Source organism: Gasterosteus aculeatus, chromosome 9 (genome assembly GCF_964276395.1).
Source record: "Gasterosteus aculeatus chromosome 9, fGasAcu3.hap1.1, whole genome shotgun sequence".
In the NCBI taxonomy this organism is placed as follows: Eukaryota; Metazoa; Chordata; class Actinopteri; order Perciformes; family Gasterosteidae; genus Gasterosteus; species Gasterosteus aculeatus.
In genome coordinates this window covers 11,184,744-11,204,206 of record NC_135696.1, presented here as the reverse complement: position 1 = coordinate 11,204,206, position 19,463 = coordinate 11,184,744, and the positions used below count along the sequence as shown (strand labels likewise).

At 44.3% G+C, this 19,463-nt stretch overlaps 3 protein-coding genes across 4 annotated transcripts; all 3 read right to left on the bottom strand.

The window, feature by feature from the left end:
• Positions 1-353: 353 nt before the first annotated feature.
• Positions 354-8,418, bottom strand: LOC120825061 (protein unc-93 homolog B1). The gene is made up of 13 exons (XM_040186407.2): positions 8,232-8,418; positions 7,121-7,237; positions 6,831-6,972; positions 6,584-6,737; positions 6,335-6,496; positions 5,402-5,531; positions 5,202-5,295; positions 3,728-3,852; positions 3,328-3,510; positions 2,963-3,236; positions 2,643-2,764; positions 2,354-2,476; positions 354-1,281 (listed from the first exon to the last, which is right to left on the bottom strand). The coding sequence occupies exons 2-13, from the start codon at positions 7,235-7,237 to the stop codon at positions 1,015-1,017; spliced, it is 1,893 nt and encodes a 630-aa protein (XP_040042341.2). The 5' UTR covers positions 8,232-8,418; the 3' UTR covers positions 354-1,014.
• Positions 8,419-8,514: 96 nt separating this feature from the next.
• LOC120825064 (mitochondrial import inner membrane translocase subunit Tim10) lies at positions 8,515-11,209 on the bottom strand. Its single transcript, XM_040186411.2, has 2 exons — positions 10,954-11,209; positions 8,515-9,621 (listed from the first exon to the last, which is right to left on the bottom strand). The coding sequence occupies exons 1-2, from the start codon at positions 11,022-11,024 to the stop codon at positions 9,426-9,428; spliced, it is 267 nt and encodes an 88-aa protein (XP_040042345.1). The 5' UTR covers positions 11,025-11,209; the 3' UTR covers positions 8,515-9,425.
• An 80-nt stretch (positions 11,210-11,289) lies between these two features.
• Positions 11,290-19,402, bottom strand: LOC144382988 (uncharacterized). Of its 2 annotated transcripts, XM_078080538.1 has the most exons (7): positions 19,327-19,402; positions 18,525-18,657; positions 17,461-18,431; positions 16,570-16,662; positions 15,836-16,322; positions 13,299-15,185; positions 11,290-12,165 (listed from the first exon to the last, which is right to left on the bottom strand). In XM_078080538.1, exons 2-7 carry the CDS (start codon positions 18,625-18,627, stop codon positions 11,834-11,836), a joined length of 3,873 nt encoding a protein of 1,290 aa, XP_077936664.1. In that variant the 5' UTR covers positions 18,628-18,657; positions 19,327-19,402; the 3' UTR covers positions 11,290-11,833. The 2 variants fall into 2 exon arrangements, with proteins under 2 accessions (XP_077936664.1, XP_077936665.1); XM_078080539.1 differs by lacking the exon at positions 19,327-19,402 and having other exon boundaries at positions 18,525-18,750.
• Positions 19,403-19,463: the final 61 nt, after the last annotated feature.

Here is a 19,463-nt window from a genome sequence, read left to right as displayed (position 1 = left end):
AAAATGTATTTCTGAGGATCGTTTTTTTTAACAGAATAAATTACTTTTAGTTTGAAATGAGTTCTTTCAAGATACTCTCAGTAATTGGATTAGTAATAACATAAGTAAAAGGAACTCCTTTATTCACTAAATTGCTCTGTATTTATACATATGTGGGTGTGTAGATGTGTCACATTATTAACAGCAACGAAATTGAAATGAAACTAATTAAGTCTAGCTATTCTTTGTTTTGGCCTTACTTTAAAGTTTCCATGGCGATGAGCGTTAAGTAGACGTCACACTGCCCACCAGCTGTTAACTTCAACACCATCTTTAGTTGAATGTACAGGTGTAATCAAGAGAAGCACAACATATTTTCAGGTTCCACACTGTTTAAGTCAGTAAAATGACATTACATAAATGAACAGGTAACAATGCAACATCAGGGAAATCAGGAAACCTGCACACATAAAATACAAATCAAGCAGCATTGACATTGGTTGATTGAAAAGTCAGGTGGGATTCCACCCAGAGCAAGTTGAAATAGTTGTTGGAAGTGGCAAAGACTACTTATGTGTCTCACGTCCAGCAGGCTAAATATGACTCCATCCAAACGCACCTCACGCTCAGGACACGCTAAGAAAATCAATACCTCATTCCCTTTTCTGTTGCTTTGAGGTTTCTTTTTAGTGAAGTTTAATTAAAATGAAACTCAATTGTGTTTGAAGAGAAAGTTTTTTTCTTGATAAAGCCGCTGCTGTGACCTCTATGATTAGAACAGCTGCCACAACAAAAGTGTTGCAGTTATTTTATTTTTTCAATCCAGTGAGCAGTTTATCCCTTTTAAAATGGATATACCTATTGTTGAATATAAATATAGCACTTACAAATTGTGGACCGTATCTTCTGAATCACTGTTGTAATTATAGTGGAATGGATAATTACTCATAACTCATTTATCAACGCTTGTGCCAGAAAAGAAATCCTTTAATCAGTCCAAAAACTTCCCTCGTTCATTGTCCTTTGTCTCCTCTCTCATCCTCCCTCCCGCTCTTCCCTCACTCCGTCCTTCACATGGGCGTCCTCCCGTCTGTGGCCCTCGGCCCCTCTCCTCCTGGCTTCGGGTGAGTCAACTCCCTGGACCCCATCGTCTTGGCCTTCTTCCCTCCTGTCCTCTGCTCCCATCTCCTCCGCCACATGCTCTTCGTCCTCCTCCTCCTCCTCCTCTTTGTCATCATCCTCACTTCTCTCAGAGTCCGACTCATCTGAGTTGTCCTCCTCAAGGTAGCGGTAACCTTTAACCTGCACACATAAAATACTAATTAGACTGAGGTTTTTTGAAGGTTTTTTTCACTTTTAGTCACCAGTAAGACATTTAACAATGAGCTGTGGTTGTAATAAGATTCATTCCAAAATCAAAAAGAAACAGCACGTAGAATACACACTTTCAAGGCCAAACGAAACATATACAAGCATATTGAGGCCTGCGATCATGATGCTTCCTCCTCCTATAAGGTCCTCCTTTCATGACGCTTGTACTGCTCCGCTGTTGATAAACTGAATGTTGCTTTTGGATGCGATTTTAATATTGTGTGCACCTCAATTATATCAATTAGAGTAGGAAAACATGTATAACAGAATACAGTTTAACAGACTAGCGCCTCCAAAAAGGATGATACAGTTGTATGAACACATCTTTCAAAAGTTTCAACATAAACATTTAACGTTCCTGAAGTATTTACTGTAGGGCCGTTGCATTAGACTGTCAAACGACTGTAAAACACAGTAGCCTTTAAAAGGTGTATAATGCAACACATAAAACTTAGTTCTGCTTGTTATTATCATAACAAGTGGCAAGTTGACAGTTATAGAAACTGTAACTTGACTTTTTCCCACATGCAAAATATATTTGACAGCCTTATCCGTTATTAATGCAGCTATAAATAAGCACATGTTATTTTATTACTTTCATCTATTTTCAGTGTACGTAGGTTTTATATTTCAACATCCAATTTGTATTGCATATTTGACCGTGATTGGCTCTAAACTATATGTGATGTAAGAAAACCATGATTAGACGTCTTAAATCAAGATCCAAGGTGAGCAAACAGAAACTTTCTCCCCTCAGCAAATTAATATAAAACATTCAAATGATGTAAACAGAAGAAAAAAAGACGACACTTATAAGCTTTGATTGAAATATAAAGGCTACAGAAAGTTGAAATAAGATATATGATAAAAAACATTTCCGAACGGACACAGAACATTGTGATTCTGGACGTTACATCACATTACTAGTATTCTGCTGTACGTCTCCTGGGCCTGTGACCGCTGCCCTTCAACTGATACTATGAATCAGGCGTCATGAGCTCACCTTGTGCCGCGGCCGCGGGATGCGAGGCAGCCTGTAAGGCACTTTACGGGCGAGCCGACGCTCCATCACCCAATAACAGCAGCAGGCCACCAATAAAGTGGCCAACAGGATGGAGAGTTTCGCCTGAGGAGGAGTGACAGTAGTAATAAGAGAATAAAGTTATAAGTAGGAACATTTCCTTTAAAAATGTAAATCCAAACGAACAGTCTTTTCTTCGAGGTTTTTTTTTGTTTTTTTACCCGAGACACAGACACACTTTCAAAGTTTTCTGAACCCACACACAGCGTACCCTCATTGGCAGGTGGGACCACAGGTAGACGATGAAGATGGCGATGGCCTGCCACCAGTGATAGATGGTGAAGACAAAGTCCAGCCGCTCTTTCTCCTCAGCGTAGAGCATACCGAGCAGAGCTGACACACACACACACACACACACACACACACACACACACACACACACACACACACACACACACACACACACACACACACACACACACACACACACACACACACACACACACACACACACACACACACACAGAGAGGAGACACGTGTCATGTAGGAACTGAGGAGTCGCATCTACAGACGCCTCGACCGCCACTCACTGCTGACGCCCGTCTTGTTCAGCGCTGTGCCGAGTCCCCACAGCACAGAGATCACCAGCAGGGCGCCCAGATACTCTGGGCTCTTAGGAGGTGGAGAGAACACCAGGAGCACCACCAGCAGCACCGCGTGCACAGCCGCGCCGCCCATCAGACACACCCAGCGCGGGAGGCGCAGCAGGCAGAGGGAGAGGGAGGAGAAGACGGAGCAGGAGAGGCCATAGACCATGATGAGGAGCCACAGCTTCCTCAGGCCCAAAACACAGACGCCATAGGACTGCGAAAGGGGGAAAGAAAGAAAGAAATGAGATGAAATACGTATATGTTCTACTCTTCCTGATTGGTAAGTGACAGCCGCGGTCCTCTACCAGGGAAAATCCTGTGACAGCAAACAACATTTCAAAGCCGCTGTAGATGAAGAAGGGGCAGAGCAGTCGCAGGCGGTAATCTCGAAGGTGTTTGAAAGGCAGCTGGAAGATGTTTCCCCAGCCAATACTGCGCAGGTCGATTTCCTCCGTCGGGCGGTAGGCGGCTCCACAGAGCGCAAGGAACTGTGGGCAACAGCGAAAAGACATCGTTTAGTTTTGATTGATTAGGAATGATGCATGATGCATGCTTTGCTTTCCAGACGAGATGAACTCCAATAAATAGAGCAATAAATATATTGGTCAATCTAAAAGGCAACTTTACGGTACGACAACCCATTCCTCACACCGGTCGTCTAAAGTGCTACGAGGGCCAAATCCCGCCGGGCCGTTTGGAACTTACGATGACCATGGCGAGGAAGGCGAAGCCCATGAGGACACTCTCCACGTGGATGAGCAGCATGGAGCGAGGCAGGTTCTTCAGCACAGTGGTGTTGAAGCCGGGGATCACCCCACTAATGTTTGCTCCTGTCAGGGGAAGAGAACGGATCAACCACAAGGACGCGACGCGGCGGTACCAGAAGGCAATACACCGCCACATGTCATTTCTGCTTTAGAAAGCGTGCAAGCAGTTTCAGACACTCAACGTCTGTCCAAAGACCCGCTGGCAATAGCAACATCTGTACAGTGGTCTCTCCCCCTATTGGTGTTTACAATAAAAAAGGAAGTGACTTGGCCAGAGGTGAGACAGTTTAGTTTAGCAGAAGTGTTCCTTTCAGCTTTGTGAGGCCCTCTCGAGTTTCCTTCAGCATTTCGTATCTTTGATGAAACTTACGGTGCATGCTAGCCTAACACATGGCCTGCGAGAGGGTGAACACTGAAGTTTGTGCTCTCTTCTCTAAAGAGTAATACAATGCGACATTTTATCATACATTAAGAAATAAAAAAGTTAAACATGTAAAGCGACATTAGTTGATGTTTGGTTATTTGAGCAGAATAAGATCAATTATCGCCTTTAGAGGCGGTTGGCTCTGTTTCAGTTCCCACATCGCCTGAACGAACTCCCCAAGCAAACTGTTGAACATCAGAGTCCATTTCAGCTTTCTAAGGGGCTTCATCAATGGGCGAAAAATGCCTCTGCGTGCAATTGGATGGACTAGAGCAAAGAAACACGTGACCTGGCGCTGAACAGCGAAGAGCTGTAAGCACACTACAGCAGGCAGAGATGAGTCGTGATGGTGTGGCCTCAATGTGTCTGGGAACGAGTGTTGCTATTTTTGCCGAAAGGATTTGAAGATAAAATGTGTTTTTACTCACTCAACTAAAATGCAAAACGAGACAACTTGTAAATCAAATAATATACATAAGCTCAAAGACCAGCCTGGTTCCCACAGCAAGTTTTCACAAACTCCAAAGAAACAAACATCTGATTCCAGATGACCGCAACGTTCACCAGCTAGTGATCCAGGCTGAAGCTAGAACATTCAGAATAATGAGTGAAAAGAAACTGCACATGTACCTTCTTTCGGAGAGTTAGATAAGAGAATCAACACTATTCTCGGGTTTGTACGGTAAATGCGAAGCTGGACACCGTGTCGGCGAGCGGATCTTTGCCTGTCGACTAGAGGTACAATAGAGACGCTGGAAGGTGGATTTTTTTTCTTCTTCTTCTTATACCTCCGGAAAGTGGTTTAGAAACCAGCTAAGAGTGGAATCCATCTCATCTAACTCTATAAGAAAGTATCTAAGCATAATATCTGTAACTCTTGCTAAGTTTGTGACATTGGACAAAATAATTGAATCCTTATAAATGGTCGTCTCGCAGTCATTTGTATGTAATGGTTCACTGGTGGAGGTGAAGTGACATGTGTCGTTACCGCAGGAGTGGACATTATAGAGAACGTGCTCGTCATCGTGCAGGGTGCCGTTGAGGACGAAGCGCATGGGGAACTGCGCGAAGACAAAACTCAGCTGGCGAGGAAAAGACAGAAGACAGGGATCGTCCTCATTATTGTCGTGCAAACTCATTACCCGACGTCAAACGCGGCACGAAGACACGAAATGATTCGAGACTCACGTGGAAGACGATGTAGAAGACCGACTGGAAGACGATGATGTATTTGTGGCACGCTCCCTTGGGGAGCTTCTTCTGCTCCTGCACGTGGTCTTCCTTGTAGTTGACGTACTCGTAGTACTGCTGCGCCATCCTGCATGTGTTTGAGTGAGAGAATAAGTTCACTGTGCGTTCAATAAAGCCGACGCACGGGACCACGAGGGGTTGGTTTAAAGTCCGGATGGATGGGGAGAGATTCAGCCGTGCTTTCGCTATAAGCACACGGAAATCACCTGACCTCTCCTCTGCGTTTATACTTATGCGATCCCACCCAAGTTCCAATGTTTGCAATCGCTCCTATACTTAAAAAAATAAAGGAAAATAAACAGTTTGTCTTGAAGGAATTTTGTTTGTATCAGAAATAAAACAGGGCTTTGCAAAATAAAATAAAACTGGGTTAACTGTTGATTTTAGCATTGCATAGATTGGCCGACTAACAAAGTATGTTTTGAGACAACAATCTCTCATTTGTCATGACGATTTTAAAAAAACTACACTCAAGAATTTGGAAAAAAAAGTATTTTTAGTTTGAAACAAATATCTCAAACTGAAATTGCTGATAATTGGTGGGGATAAGAGTACCCAAATAATCATTTTTGTAAGATCTGTTAGATCCCATAGTCTGTTTTAAAGCATTGATAGTTGTTAGACATGGTCAATATCAATGGTTATGTTTAGATTGCGGGTCAATAAGTAATCTTTAGGCGTTATAAGATGAGAAACCATCGAGAAGGGGAAGTTGTAATTCAGGTAATGTTGTTGCGGTGACGGTAGGAGCGGCGATCTGGGACTGGTTCCCCTTCAGTGAGCTCCGTGTTCTCTGACGTGTTGCGGTTCAAGCTTCCGCCTCTCAGGAAACATCTTTACGCAGGCAGCCTGTCACGGCCCGTCTCTCACCTTGTGATATAATTCCCCAGCGAGGCCCAGAGCGGCACAATGGCCACGCCGATGGCCACGGCGGATGGAACCAAGGTGTAGTACCGCTCCCAGTAATTGGTCGAGACGAAGAGCGCGTAGATTCCCGAAGCCAGGAACATCATCCACTTTGTGCCTAAAAACCTTCACAGAGCGATAGTAGCAAATGTAGTCGTCATTATCATAGAGTACGCGCAGGCAGAGCAAGGACACGCGTGTGCGTGTGTGTACCTAATAAGTACAGGGGTGTACAGCAGGCCCATGATGGGAGTTACATTGATGCCCATCAGCATCTTGCGATCGATGTCCTCCAGCCCGAGGTTGCTGTACTTCACCTCGCGGTAGGTCATGTCATAATGGAGGATCAGCTGCATCTGCAGTAGGCCTTTGACGTAGCATGCGCACGGACAAAAGTAGATTTAAAGAGAACATAGTCTTTCTGTGTCCATTTTAGTGTGTTTGCTACAATCAGACTCACCCATGTACACACTGTACACAATCATGGCTCCAACACTGGCTGCGAGCACATTCTTGATGACACCGAGCCTCTTCCTCCGGTAGTACTTCCTCTCCTCCTCATCCTCGTTGTACTCTGCCTGCGGGCCGAGGAACTCCTCCATCTGAGGAAAGAAAAGGAATACACATTTCTGCAGTTGTTTGAATAGAAAATGTTATCGTACTCAAAAAAGAAGAAGTGAGTCTCTTTCAATGGAAACCTGAGGATCACAGAGACGGGACTACACTTATAATGAGACGGTGGGGAGTTACCTGGCCTTGCAGTTTGTCGTCTTGTCCCACGTTCAGCAGTTCATTTATGACGCCATTGGGAGGTTCTACAGGCTGATCAGCGTCCCTGACCAACGCGTCTTGATCTTCTGCATCCATCTAGTGACAAAACGGAGTAGCACACGGGTTTATGAGCCCACTGACAAAACAACGTTGTAACATTATTTCTGTAAAGGCTCAAATATCTTAAAAACAAAAAATGTTTTCAGTTTTTACAGGTCACATTATAAAGTTGAGACAAAATCTCAGGCTGGATAAATCTAAACTATCAACATAATTAAATTCGGGAACCTTTAATTTTTCTTATTTTTATTTTGGGTAATCTTTTTTATATATATATATATATATATATATATACATAAATATATGTAAAATAACAATGAATTAACCTTCCATGTCATCACTCAGAAGTCAGATTTACTTCCCTTTTCTCACTACGACCGTACAAACTTTGCTAGCGTCTAAAACCTATAAAGTGTATTTTGTTATAGCCCTGTATAATTAAACACACTGTAAATCCAAAGTATTAAAAATGTTCCTATTTAACCAAAAACCTCAGTGCAAAATGAGCTAAACAGTTTAAAGTGAAATCATTTTGGATTGAACTACCTTGAGGTAGGAGCAGAAATCGTATTAACTTAGATGAACATTTTGGTAATTTAGACAAAGACATGATGCTTGACAATAGGACTTCATCACGATGTGTTTGTAAATTGTAATTGCTGTAAATTCATAACGAAGGCCACACCAACGCGTTCCACAAACTATGAAGTCAACAAGAACCCTTAAACTAGGTGCATCTTCAATTTAAGCATTTAGTTTTCCTCAAGTGTTCATTGTACGTAGTTGTAGCTCTTTTCCCCGGTATTACCTTTAAAACAAACTACTTAAGATTCCCGTTTAATTAACTTTTATTGGAATAAACCTCCGACTGATCTCGTATTTAAACGTCACTCAACGTGACAATGACACGTTTAGACACGTTTAAACACCCATTTGAAGTCGTCCTCTGATCGGAGTTAAACTGCATTCTAGTTTGACGTAAGAACCATTAACGCGATAACGAGCCGCTGCTTCCACACCGGTTACTTACCGTGTTGCTTCGCGGTAACACGAGACGCCCTCCGGTGTCGCTGCGTCGGTTCGGCTCTCGGCAGCTGCAAGTTCCCCTTTCCGACGCAAAGAGCAACGTTGTGTATATAAATACAAGTTTACAGAGGGAAGCGAAATCCGGTAGTGTTCACTTCCTCATGTGTACGCGGCCTCGCGGTCTTAAAGGCGCAGCCACGTGTTTACCGAACCGTCAACCGGACACGCGCGCGACGATCAGAGGTCACCACGTTAATCCCCGTAGGAAGAAAGTGTAAAAACTCGTGTTAAAATGACAGTTTTATTAGAGTTCTTAACACTGTGCAGCTTCTCCGACATGTTGGGGGAAAAGCTGCTTCATGGACATGAAAACAAAAACATATCAGGTCAAAAACAACAACATGGTCCAGTCAGACAACACAACGCAGCCTGCACAAGCATCCAATTCAGTCCAATTTCATCCCATCTGAGGAGCCTAGTAGTCTGTAACGGAGTTTACAGATAAAGCCAATACAGCACCATCCAAGACATTAAACTAATCAGCATCTTGTGTCAACTAAAACATTCAAAGAATACATAATTCATTCCGGAGACGCCCTCGATACATCTGTATTTAACTGCTTTGTAAAGAGCCATGTCTGCATGACAGACAACTTGTAATTGTCAACAATGTGTCTAACTGAATTGCATGTTGTGTAGCAACATTATGAAGAGGATCGCTGTTTATCGCCCTGCCATGTTAGAAAAAAAAATAAATAATTCACCTGTTCAAAAGGTGACGTGGGAACAAATATTAAATGTAAATGGTGTCTGTTTCAACCTCATTGTATAAGAGCCAGTACCCGCCTGGGACGCCAGGCAGCTAAAAAACAAATGTATGGATTAGAGACAATTACACATCCTCCCCTTTCCTGTTGATGATCAGGTCAGTGGGCCAAAATAAAAGGAAACATTAATCAGACTCATCCTGAGGTGGAGCAGTTTCAAGGTGTCGTCGTCATTCCACCAGGTCCTACGGTGACTCCATCCGAGCACCATCCGTCTCATCCTTGACCTCTGCAGGAAAGCAGTCCCTCTTTGTGGTTCTCAAGAGCATTGATCTTCACATTTGATTGATTCCCCAAACAAAACCCACCCACTCAATAACCCATAACCTTTTAATCCCCAGGATGTTCTACTTTGAGCCTTTCGTTAGTGTCTATCCGCTTCCCAGAGATGCCTTCCTCATCGTTTCCTCGTCCTGGACGGAGAGCTCGGTCAGCTTGCGTCCCAGCCGCTCGTGAAGGTCCAGGTATTTGGCAACGCAGCGGTCCAAGCACACAGACTCCCCCTTTGTCAGCTCCGCCTCCTTGTAATGTGGCGGGACACACTTCCTGTGGCAGGCGTTGGTCATGCTGAGAAGAAAGATTGTTAAAGAACTAAATTACTAGAATTATTGCACATGTTAAAACATTTACAGGAACATTTTATTATGATGGAGCACCTTAAGATTTAGTCAATGCAATGTGGTAAAACTGCACAGTGCCATCTACTGGAAACCCGCAATTTATTTTCTTAATGTAGTAATGAGGTCGACCTTGCTTGACCAAGTAAATTGGTTGAAGAAATGATTTGTTGAGTTTGGATGTGATCACATTAACTTTAAATTAATCTGACAAACTTGAAACTAGAAAGATATCTATACATCTGAATAAAAGTTAGGTGCATGAAACTAGAAAAAAGCCTACAAATCCTGTTTCAAAGTTCCCGTGTGTTTTTGGACTTTATCTTGAAATAATTTGAATTTGTTACAGGAAACATGTTCACTCATCTTGGTGTTAGTTGATGAAATTGTTTCTTGTTCTTGAGTTTTTATCTTTATGGTTAAAATGCACTTATAAATTGCTTTGGATGAAAGCGTCAGCTAAATGATATGTAGTGTACCTCTAGTGTGCATCTGTCCGGGTCAAGTGCCCCAGCGGACCAGCGTGCACAACACCAGAAGCTGCTTCATTAATGTCATTATAACACCTGTACAGCTGCTCTAAACCGGTACTCCCATTAGTGAAAATGAATTTACATTCATGGAAAACATTTTAAGGCAGAAACTCCATTTAAAAGGCCATTGAGCTCCAATAGACACACGTCTTTTCTCACGTAATAAAGATTTAACCTCCCGTCAAAATTAATTTAACGCGTATCCGTTTAGAGATTGATGAGTTCTTTAAGCATTAGTTTTCTGGGGAATATTTTGTAGATGTTTGTTAAAAGATGCATTACAATAGATGATTTTCTTTCTATAAAAACATATCGAGCTGCTATCAAGTTCCTTCTGCTGCAGAGAAATTATTAAATGATGAAGTATTACACCGCTTCCATTCCATTTTTAAATTACATGTACAAAAGATATTGCCCATCATTGCTATACAACAAAACGAATTATAAATACGAACTAAGTAATTAATCAAGTTGCACTATTATTTGGTAGTAAAAATAGAAGCCGTTGCTTGCTGTCTGTCTGGTCAGTCATCTGAATGAATAGCTGTCACATGTAGCTTAGCTTGGGGCTACATGCTAATCGCTTAGCATCATACAGCTCCACCTTCACTAAACGCAGCTGACCTTCACCGTCAGACGACCCTCTGTTACAGCACGTCGAGTTTAACAGACTATCTAAACGAAGTTTGCAAGAATCTCATGCGCATAAAAGATATAGCTCGCTTTAGCCGTTAGCTGGTTCTCTTTACCGGTTGTACATGTCAGCCATCATCTCCACCTCCAGCTCGGCCGCCAGCTGCTGCGCCTTCACGGGGTCCATGTCCGCGCTGCTGCGCTGCTCACACACAGCTTTGGCTACCAAAGGAAAAACAGCAACCCTCCCGGAGACCGACGGCGGACTGGATACCTACCCGGTGTTTCTTCTTTAACCTTCAAACCTGCGAGACGCAAAACACGTGTGCGCCGTTTCCGCTCACACTTCCGTTGCCAATAAAGTTGGTTTTGAAGTGGCGGCGGAGACACGGCGCCCTCTCGCGCCTGTCTGGGCCACGGATGTTCAAGGAGACATTTAGATGGCAAAACAATTTGACACACTTTTTTTTAATAACCCATAACTATGTCAATTACAAAAAAACACGCTGTGCTTTACAAATACAAGCTCAAAATAAGGTTTCTGTTCAACAATAGTCACTTTGAGAGGGATCCAATGTCACAAGTGCTTTTAGTATGACCATTCAATATCCCCTGAAAATATAAAACTAATAAAATTGACAAACGTGAACAATGCGAACAACAGTAAGAACTTTTTTTCTTTTTTTGTAATCGATTATCTAGTCTATTATTAATGGAACTCAGACATCCATTCGAACAGTCGTACATTGAACTAAATGAAGGTAAAACCAGCAGCATAGAGCTTATATTATATTTGCCAGACTCTCACTGGTGGACAAAACATAAAAAGGAGTGACGTAAAAATCTATTTTACATAAGCTTCCCAGCTTAACGGACTTTGTCTGGCATCTTTGTGGACATACATAAAACCACATCAGGGAGAACATAATGCTCAGCCCACCAAAGTGCTGAATTAGTCACACAACATAGTAAAAACTATGCACAAATACAAAAGTATTACTCTGCCTCATCTCCGGTTACATCAATCTCATTCCCATCGTCCTCGTCCTCTTCCTCGGGAGTTATCTCCATGTGGTCGAGTCCATTCTCACACTCTTGGGTCGGCGGCACTTTGTCTGGAGTGAAGAGCAGGACGTCTACCTCCTCTTCATCGCAGCCGCTGCTGCCGCCGGACCCAGCGCCCGACTGCGGTTCACTCGTCCTCTGTGGCGTCCCGTGGCTCAACAGAGGCATTTCGTCTTCTTGAGGCAAGTGCGTGTCACTGTGAAACGATCCTTCGTCGTGGATGGCAGTCTGCGGTGTTTCACCTGACTCCCCTTTACCACGGGCTGCGTAAAGAAGGCACGAAGGATTATCTGAAGAAATTGGGACATTGTTCGCTATAGTCGTCAGCTGCCTTTTCTAGGTATCTTGGAATCTTTGGCAAGTCAGCGGGGAAACGTAACAAAAGAACATTTATGCCCAAACTGTGCTTTTAGAGGTACTGTACCAGAGCGCCACTGCATCGGGAGTTACAAAGTACTTTACAGACTATACAAAAAATGTTTTTTTAAAAAGAAGGTAAAGATTGAATCCATGACGGATTGAACCACGGACCTCTTACAGAAAAAAATAGTAGGGGCTTCTTGTTTGAATGTACATTTATTATCTGAATAGATATGTTTATTTGTAAATATTTACAATTTTTGCTTTTAGCCAAAAATTTATTTGTAATGAAATAGTGCTAAAAAAATTATGTTAATGTTTCCAATCCTCCCGTCTTTTGCTTTCGGTCCCGTTTCTTAATGATGAACGGTTCTGCGAGATTAGAATAAAAATAAAATAAAATAATCAACATTTCTTTATTATTGTGTCATGAGCAGTAAGACTAGACATTGTAGATCTGTAAAATAATTAGCTTTCATTTTTAAAACACATTTTATGGAAACACTAATTTGCCATGGCTAATGTTAGCTGCAGGGACGGATCTCACTCCTGAACTACTGAAGCATCGACTGCAAAACTGTCAACGCCAGCCTTAAGCCCTTTCAGGTTTTATTTCATTTAGAACTGAATCCTGATTAGAACAGAGTTTTTGGGGAAAGCACTACTTACTGCTGATAATACTTTTGTTCTTGTAAGATGATTCACGATTTTCTTATAATGGAGTATTTTTTAAATAGTTGTATCAAGACCTTAACAAAATTCAAATATAAAAGATCAGAGTACTTTGTCTATTATTGCTGCATTTTGGTGTGATTTGGACGAATTAAGCCTATTCCTGTCAAAACAACCTTTTGCAATGTAATGTGGCTTGTCTCCATGTCATTTTAAAAACAATTAAGTAAAACATAATTGTATTAAATCAAAGTGATACTTAATATACAATGGTTCCATAGTGTGATCGTCTTCATTTTCTACTCTTACTGTACACAAAAGAGTTTGCAAGTAAGCGCCCCAAGACGGGAAAGAACTCCTTTACCTTCATCGGGACACTTCAGTGGCTGCTCCGTCTCAGCTGCTAACGCGGCCTCTTCTCCCGAGACGTCGCAGGCCGACACTGGCCGGGACTCACTGGCAGAGACGTTCGGCTCGTCTCCCTGGGACTCGCCATCCTCAGCCGCTGATTTGTTAAAAATTGGATCGTTATTATTATCATCAACTACGATATTAGAGATGTGGAGACACTCTTTAAGCACGTCCCCGTCCCGGGGCTTTGCGACGTCCATTTCTGTCTCGCGAGTTAATTCTCCAAATCCGCTGCCGCGCGCCTTCTCGTCCTCACACTCTGCGACTCTTGCGGTATCGCGGCTTTCCTCGTCCTGGCTGTTCTTCACTTCCGTTCTGGACTTTCTGGTCTTTGAGTGTTGGCGCTTGACGAGCTTCTGGAACTCCTTCAGATTGACCATCCTGGATGGTTTGGTCGCTCCGCGTAGTCTCCGGTCAGGGATCACGTCGGCGTCGCGGCCCGCCTCAGCGCTGAAGGCCGGCGGCGGAACCGCCTCCGATTCGCGTTCATTCCCGATCTGTTTCATACACCTCCTTGTCTTCCTGCTCCCCTCCTTTGACAAACCGCCGTCAATTTGCTCCTCTCTTTTTACATCGTGGCTCGTTTTGTCTGGCGGGATCGCTTCGACTGCTATTTTCCGCGGCCTCCCGCGGCCCCTCTTTGACCGCAGCCTCCCGCGGCCCTGCTCGGGTGCGTCTTGTTTATTCAAAATTTGAGCTCTGCAGGAAGCGGATTTCAAAACAGGACTTTCTGTGCTTGAGCTACCCGGGGTCTCTTGAGTTTTTTTCAAAAAGCCCCTGGTCCTGATCCGCATGGGACTGGTAGTGGGATCTCCGGGCCCTCTGGTTGTCTCTCTCTGACTTTCTGTGATGGTCGACGGTTCATTAGTTTTCCCTGCAAAGGGGTTGGGCACGTTTGAACTGGCGGCCATTTCTCTTTCCTTTGCCAGGACGTTGTTGCTTGACAAACTGACTAAACAGACGCCGAGGTTCATTTGACCTTTTGCTCCATCACTGACTTTCACTCGAATGTACTCTGAAGGAGAACTGGTGTTCAGTGGATGACCGGAGTGCGCCCTTTTCCTCTTTTTAGCCACCACACCTTCACCTTTAGTGTCCACTTGTTTACATTTTACATTTTTCTTCACCTTCCGGAGATCAGATTTCTCCTCTGGCACGTGTTCATGACCACCGGATATTGCTTCCCTCTCTTTCACCTCTCGAACGGAACAAGGTGCTGTCCGGGTTTCCCCACCTGGTGGATTCAACTCCGGCTGTTTCTGCTCTCGCTGTGAAGAGTTGCTGCAATTTGACTGCCGGGGAAAAGACACACTTTTACTTTCTCCATGAACCATGGCACTGAGAGGGAATTGTAGTAATCTGGGTTTTATGGCAAGCCAGGGTCGTCCGCGCACAGGTGACTGTAGCTCAAAAATATCGCTGTGGTGCGTGGAGCTGTTGAGGTCGGGCTGATGTTTTGCTGTGGAGGTGGACGGTTCTAACGGAGAGAGACATCGAGGAAGCCGCAAGTCATCCATGCAACGTAAGGGCTGCAAGGACTGGGCTCCATTTTCATTAACGTGGAGAAAAGGCTCCACCGTGTGCCGATTGTCTTGTGAGGGCGGTTCCTGGCACGCTGGGGAATAAGTGCGGGATGCAAATTGCCTCGCTTCTGGATATTGACAATGTAGCGTTTTGCACAGCGTGGCGCCCTGCAGGCTTGTTCCTTCTCTTCCTCCCACAGGCGTGACGGATGAGGGATTCCCGGAGGAGGTCTGGTGCTCCTGGACAGCAGCCGGCTGTGCCGAGGAGAGGCTTGAACAGCCGGGCTGGTTCTGAGCTGTAAAATTACAATAGATACCTGTACAACAGGTGAAAAGACCACCATCAATCAACCTGAATTTACGGGTGACATACAGAAAGTAACATTTCAGGTACTTTACCCAACCTTGTGTTGTTTAGTAACGCACACTGGGTGTATAGTACACTGGACAATACTTACTTTTTATTGAAGAATCAATTATTAATTTAAATCCTTCAAGTAGTTTTCTGAATTTTACTCATATATAAAATGAAATAAAGTAACTACATTTGAACAAAATAACAAATTTGACGTCATCACCTCGGATTAAAGGAATAGCTCAGCTTTTCTGAAGTTGGGTGTGTATGAGGTACTTATCCATAGTTAGTGGAGCACAATAGTAGATAGAATAGCGGTGTACACGCCAGCAGTTTGAAGAAACTACTATTTTTACAAAGACTGAAATTGTTGTTTTCCATGATTCAATATGTATTATAAGTTATTTTAGTAAATATAAAGGAGAAGGGGTCAGAATATGTGAATATGAAATTTTTCCTTATTCTAATAAACCAATCCCTTAAAAATGACTACTTGTTTCATTAAACCACCGCCTGGCAACACATTAACCTGCTGTTAGCAATGACATAATCATGTTTAAATACATCAACAGGGCACACAATACAAATCATAAGACGAGTGCATCAACATACCTGTATTGGTTGCTGTGTTGCCAATTGGCGTCTCAAAGTCCTGGTAATACTCACATCCCGCGGCCCCGGCGGCAACACGAGTTTGACTCTGCTGCCACTTGTTCTCTGTAACTGGGACCCGGCAATTGGCCAGTACTCCTTCCTGGTCCGTTTGAGGACAATCAGACTCTTTGCAGTCTCTGTCCAAGTTTGGCAGGATGTTCAGACCCATCATGATGTCCTCCAGCAGCTTCTCCATTTGCTCGTCACACTCCTCTGCAGAGCCTGCAGCCTGGTTCAGCGGGACCGACTCAAGCTCTTCACTGAAGAAGTCACTGGACAGAAGCTGGGGGTCGTAGTCAGGGTGAGGCGGTTGCTCGGTGGAGTGATTGGTTGCGGGTTGAATAGCCGGGGCCTCCGGTTTATGAGTTGGGCCTGGCTGGACACAAGAAAGAGGAGGCTCACGGCTCACCGGGTCAGCGCGCAGCCTTTTGTGGCTGGAGTCATCCTGTAAAAGGATAACGAGGTGATAAGAATCATATCAGGACTATTAAATAAACAGGGGATCAAATTCTGTGTTCATGTTATTAGTTACGTATAATTAGCAGTGACGGCCTTTTTCCCACAGCACAGCACCCGGTATGAACAAGATCAAAAAGGTCCTTTCCTTTCCATTTATTGAAAGAGGTGCCATGCACTCTGCACTTAAAATTGTTTTAAAGTAATACGTACTAAACACCAGCACACACGTATACCTGTTTCAGGGAGTTAACTGACAACGCATCCTCTGTGTCTTGCACATTCACAACCTCCCACACTTCTCCATTGATCCTCCTCCTCAGCTTCATCTGCACAAAGGAAAGAAAATACACCAGGGATTAAAACCAAAGGGCTTCTTACAAGTGTGTCATGGCATTGTAAAGGGCAGCAATGCTGAGAATAGACAACTCTGTCGAGAAAATAGATCCTCAAATTCCCTTTTCATTCTTTGCTTATGAGATGTAGAAATGACATTTCATAAGCACGCTTCAGGGGAAGCGAACACATGGCTCAAACATAAAGGCAGCAGCAGTTGAGCGAGTCTGATTCCCAGACGAATTTGATGAAATGTTCACTGAAGTTGAAAGCTGCAACAGATCTGTATTCTCCAATTACATCATGTTTGAGAAACGCTTGGCAACGCCACGCATTACCAGAAGTGACTGTTATTCCCAGTATGTTAAGATCAGAGACTGCATGACACAACTCCATTAAATGCTCAAAGCAGCCTCAGCTAGCAAACCAAATATGTCTCTGAGGTGTCCCCAAGGCGCGAAAGAGAAAGTCTTGTTTATTTACGCATGATGGTAGACAAGTGAGATGAGAGAGGTATGTCAAGATCCCTGGCAGAAGATCCAACTTAAACCCAAAGCTGTGGGTGGGCAAATAGACCCTTCCTGAGCTAGAACGCGCTCCATACCTGACGGGGTATTGGACTCCCCGTTTAATGTGTCTCAAACTTCCCTGTTCATTACAAGGAACTTGGACTTCAAAGTAAATTTCTAATCTCCTCAAAGTCTTTAAAGTTCATAAAACACACAAACTTTGGAAGAAACCTCCATTCGTGGTTTGTTTTCTCCATGACATGACTAAGTAGTCTTTCATACCTTAATAGAAGTCTCCATCTCCTGCATCTGTCTCATCTTGGACAGGCTCTTCATCCCTACGTGTGCATGCCTCTTCTCTGCGGAGCTTCCCCTTTCCTCTCCTGGCATCTCATCTCTTTCCCCAATGGCAGCTGTTTTGCCGTTTGTGTTTCCTGTTCCTTCCTCATCCAACACCTGCATGCTATCCCCCATCTTAGACGACTGCTCGTTGGCGCTGTCGTCCGGAGGTGATGAGGAGTTTGAGTCTTCGTTGGGCGAGACGGGGAAGGTCGTCCCGCTGCTGGACAAAAGCGGCGTGGAATTTGGGACACTGCCGGAGGATCGGTCCGTTGTGGACCCTCCATCACTTTGTGCTCCACTGTGCGCCGAGGGGATATGTGAGCGCGGTGCGGAGCTGAAATGTTCATCACGTGTGACGCGTTGGGATTCCAATGAGGTCGAACAATACGAATGTGTAGCTACAGCGGGTTCGGGTACTGGGTGTGGACGTTCAGTTTGTGAGTGTTTCGTGGAACATCCCACAGTCTTTTGATCAGCTTCAACATTATGTTTCCCTGTGGATACACAATTTCTCATTTCGACTGGACAAACTGCGTTCCTCCATCCGGCCCCTCCGGCCTGAACTTGCGCAGCCGGAGTTTGTCTGCTTTCGTTCTTCTCTCCGAAACTCCCAAAACAACTTTTCTGGAGTCCCCCCTCCCACCCTTCTGCATTTCTCTGTCCGTTAACAAAGTCTGCGATCCCAAACTGGCCCGCTGCAGACAGCAAGTCATTCTGCTCCGCGCTTCCGTTCACCTCCACCTCCCCGGAGTACAGAAGGCTCACGAGCTTCAGCAGCGTCTGGGCCTTTACCGCCTGGAGACAGAGCTCACGCTTCTGGCCCAACGGGGGGGACGGGGAGGACAACAGCCTCTGAGACAGGTAAGGACTGAGCGCTGCAAGGACGCAACTGTGGGTCGGGACCGTGATACCTTTACGAGCAGGAAGAGGAAGAAAAAAAAAAAAAAAGCTTAATATTTTAATCACCATTTGATTTAAAGCTGCCAGTATGCTACATGGCTCACCATCAGTTTTCAACAGGACATCACAGAATTGGGCGTTGTTTTGTTGTCTCTGCAGCTCTCCAAGAAGCTGCAGCTCATGACCAGGCCACCTGTACGGCTGCATGTCCTCATGGGTACTGGGAGCAAGGGAGGACTACGGAGTTGTGGATGTTGGACAGAGGAATATGGTTGAACGTAGACCCCATTGACGTTGGTGCTGGACCCACTTGTGATCTGACCCCTTTTATTTTCCATATTTTCCGTTTTCAACAAGCACCTTTAAAGTCATCTCACCGTTCCGCCCCCCTGAAGTAAATCACGTTAAACTAAATAATCGAGATTATTGGAGCAGCCCATTGACACAAAATGGACTGTTGACAGTTTACCATTGACTTCGTATCGCCTGGGTCGGACAGCACCGACCTTAAGAGCAGGTGGCAGCCGCACGTGGGCTCCGCGCGATGCCGAAGTCGGTGAACTTTACTTTAAATTTCACGTAACGTTACTTTCACAACTCTATTTTATGTTCCACCACTTACTTACTTTTTGGAGGGAAAAAAATATTTTCTGTCTCTGGCGGCAAATGTCGCAGTAACTTCTTGTGCGGCTAAAGGTTAGCTAGCATTTAACGTAATCATTAGCCGACAAATGGCAAAACATGGCCACCTTGTTTAATACAAAAAAAAGTTGCGCTCGATTGGTAATGTAAGGTTATGCCCAACGTAATGCGTTTAAAGTTAACTTAACATGTTGGAAAGTTAACGACGTTATCAAAAACAGTGACGTTGTTGGGGAGTTAGCATTAGCTTAAAACGACACTTACCAGTTACATTATAAGGTCATACGTCCTCTGCGCGTTGAACCGCAACGTCGCCCCCCGGTCCTCACTGTCGCCAAAGCGGGGCCGCAAACCCGAAGCGCCGCCTAGCGGCCGCTCCGTCACGTGACCGGTTCATTTTA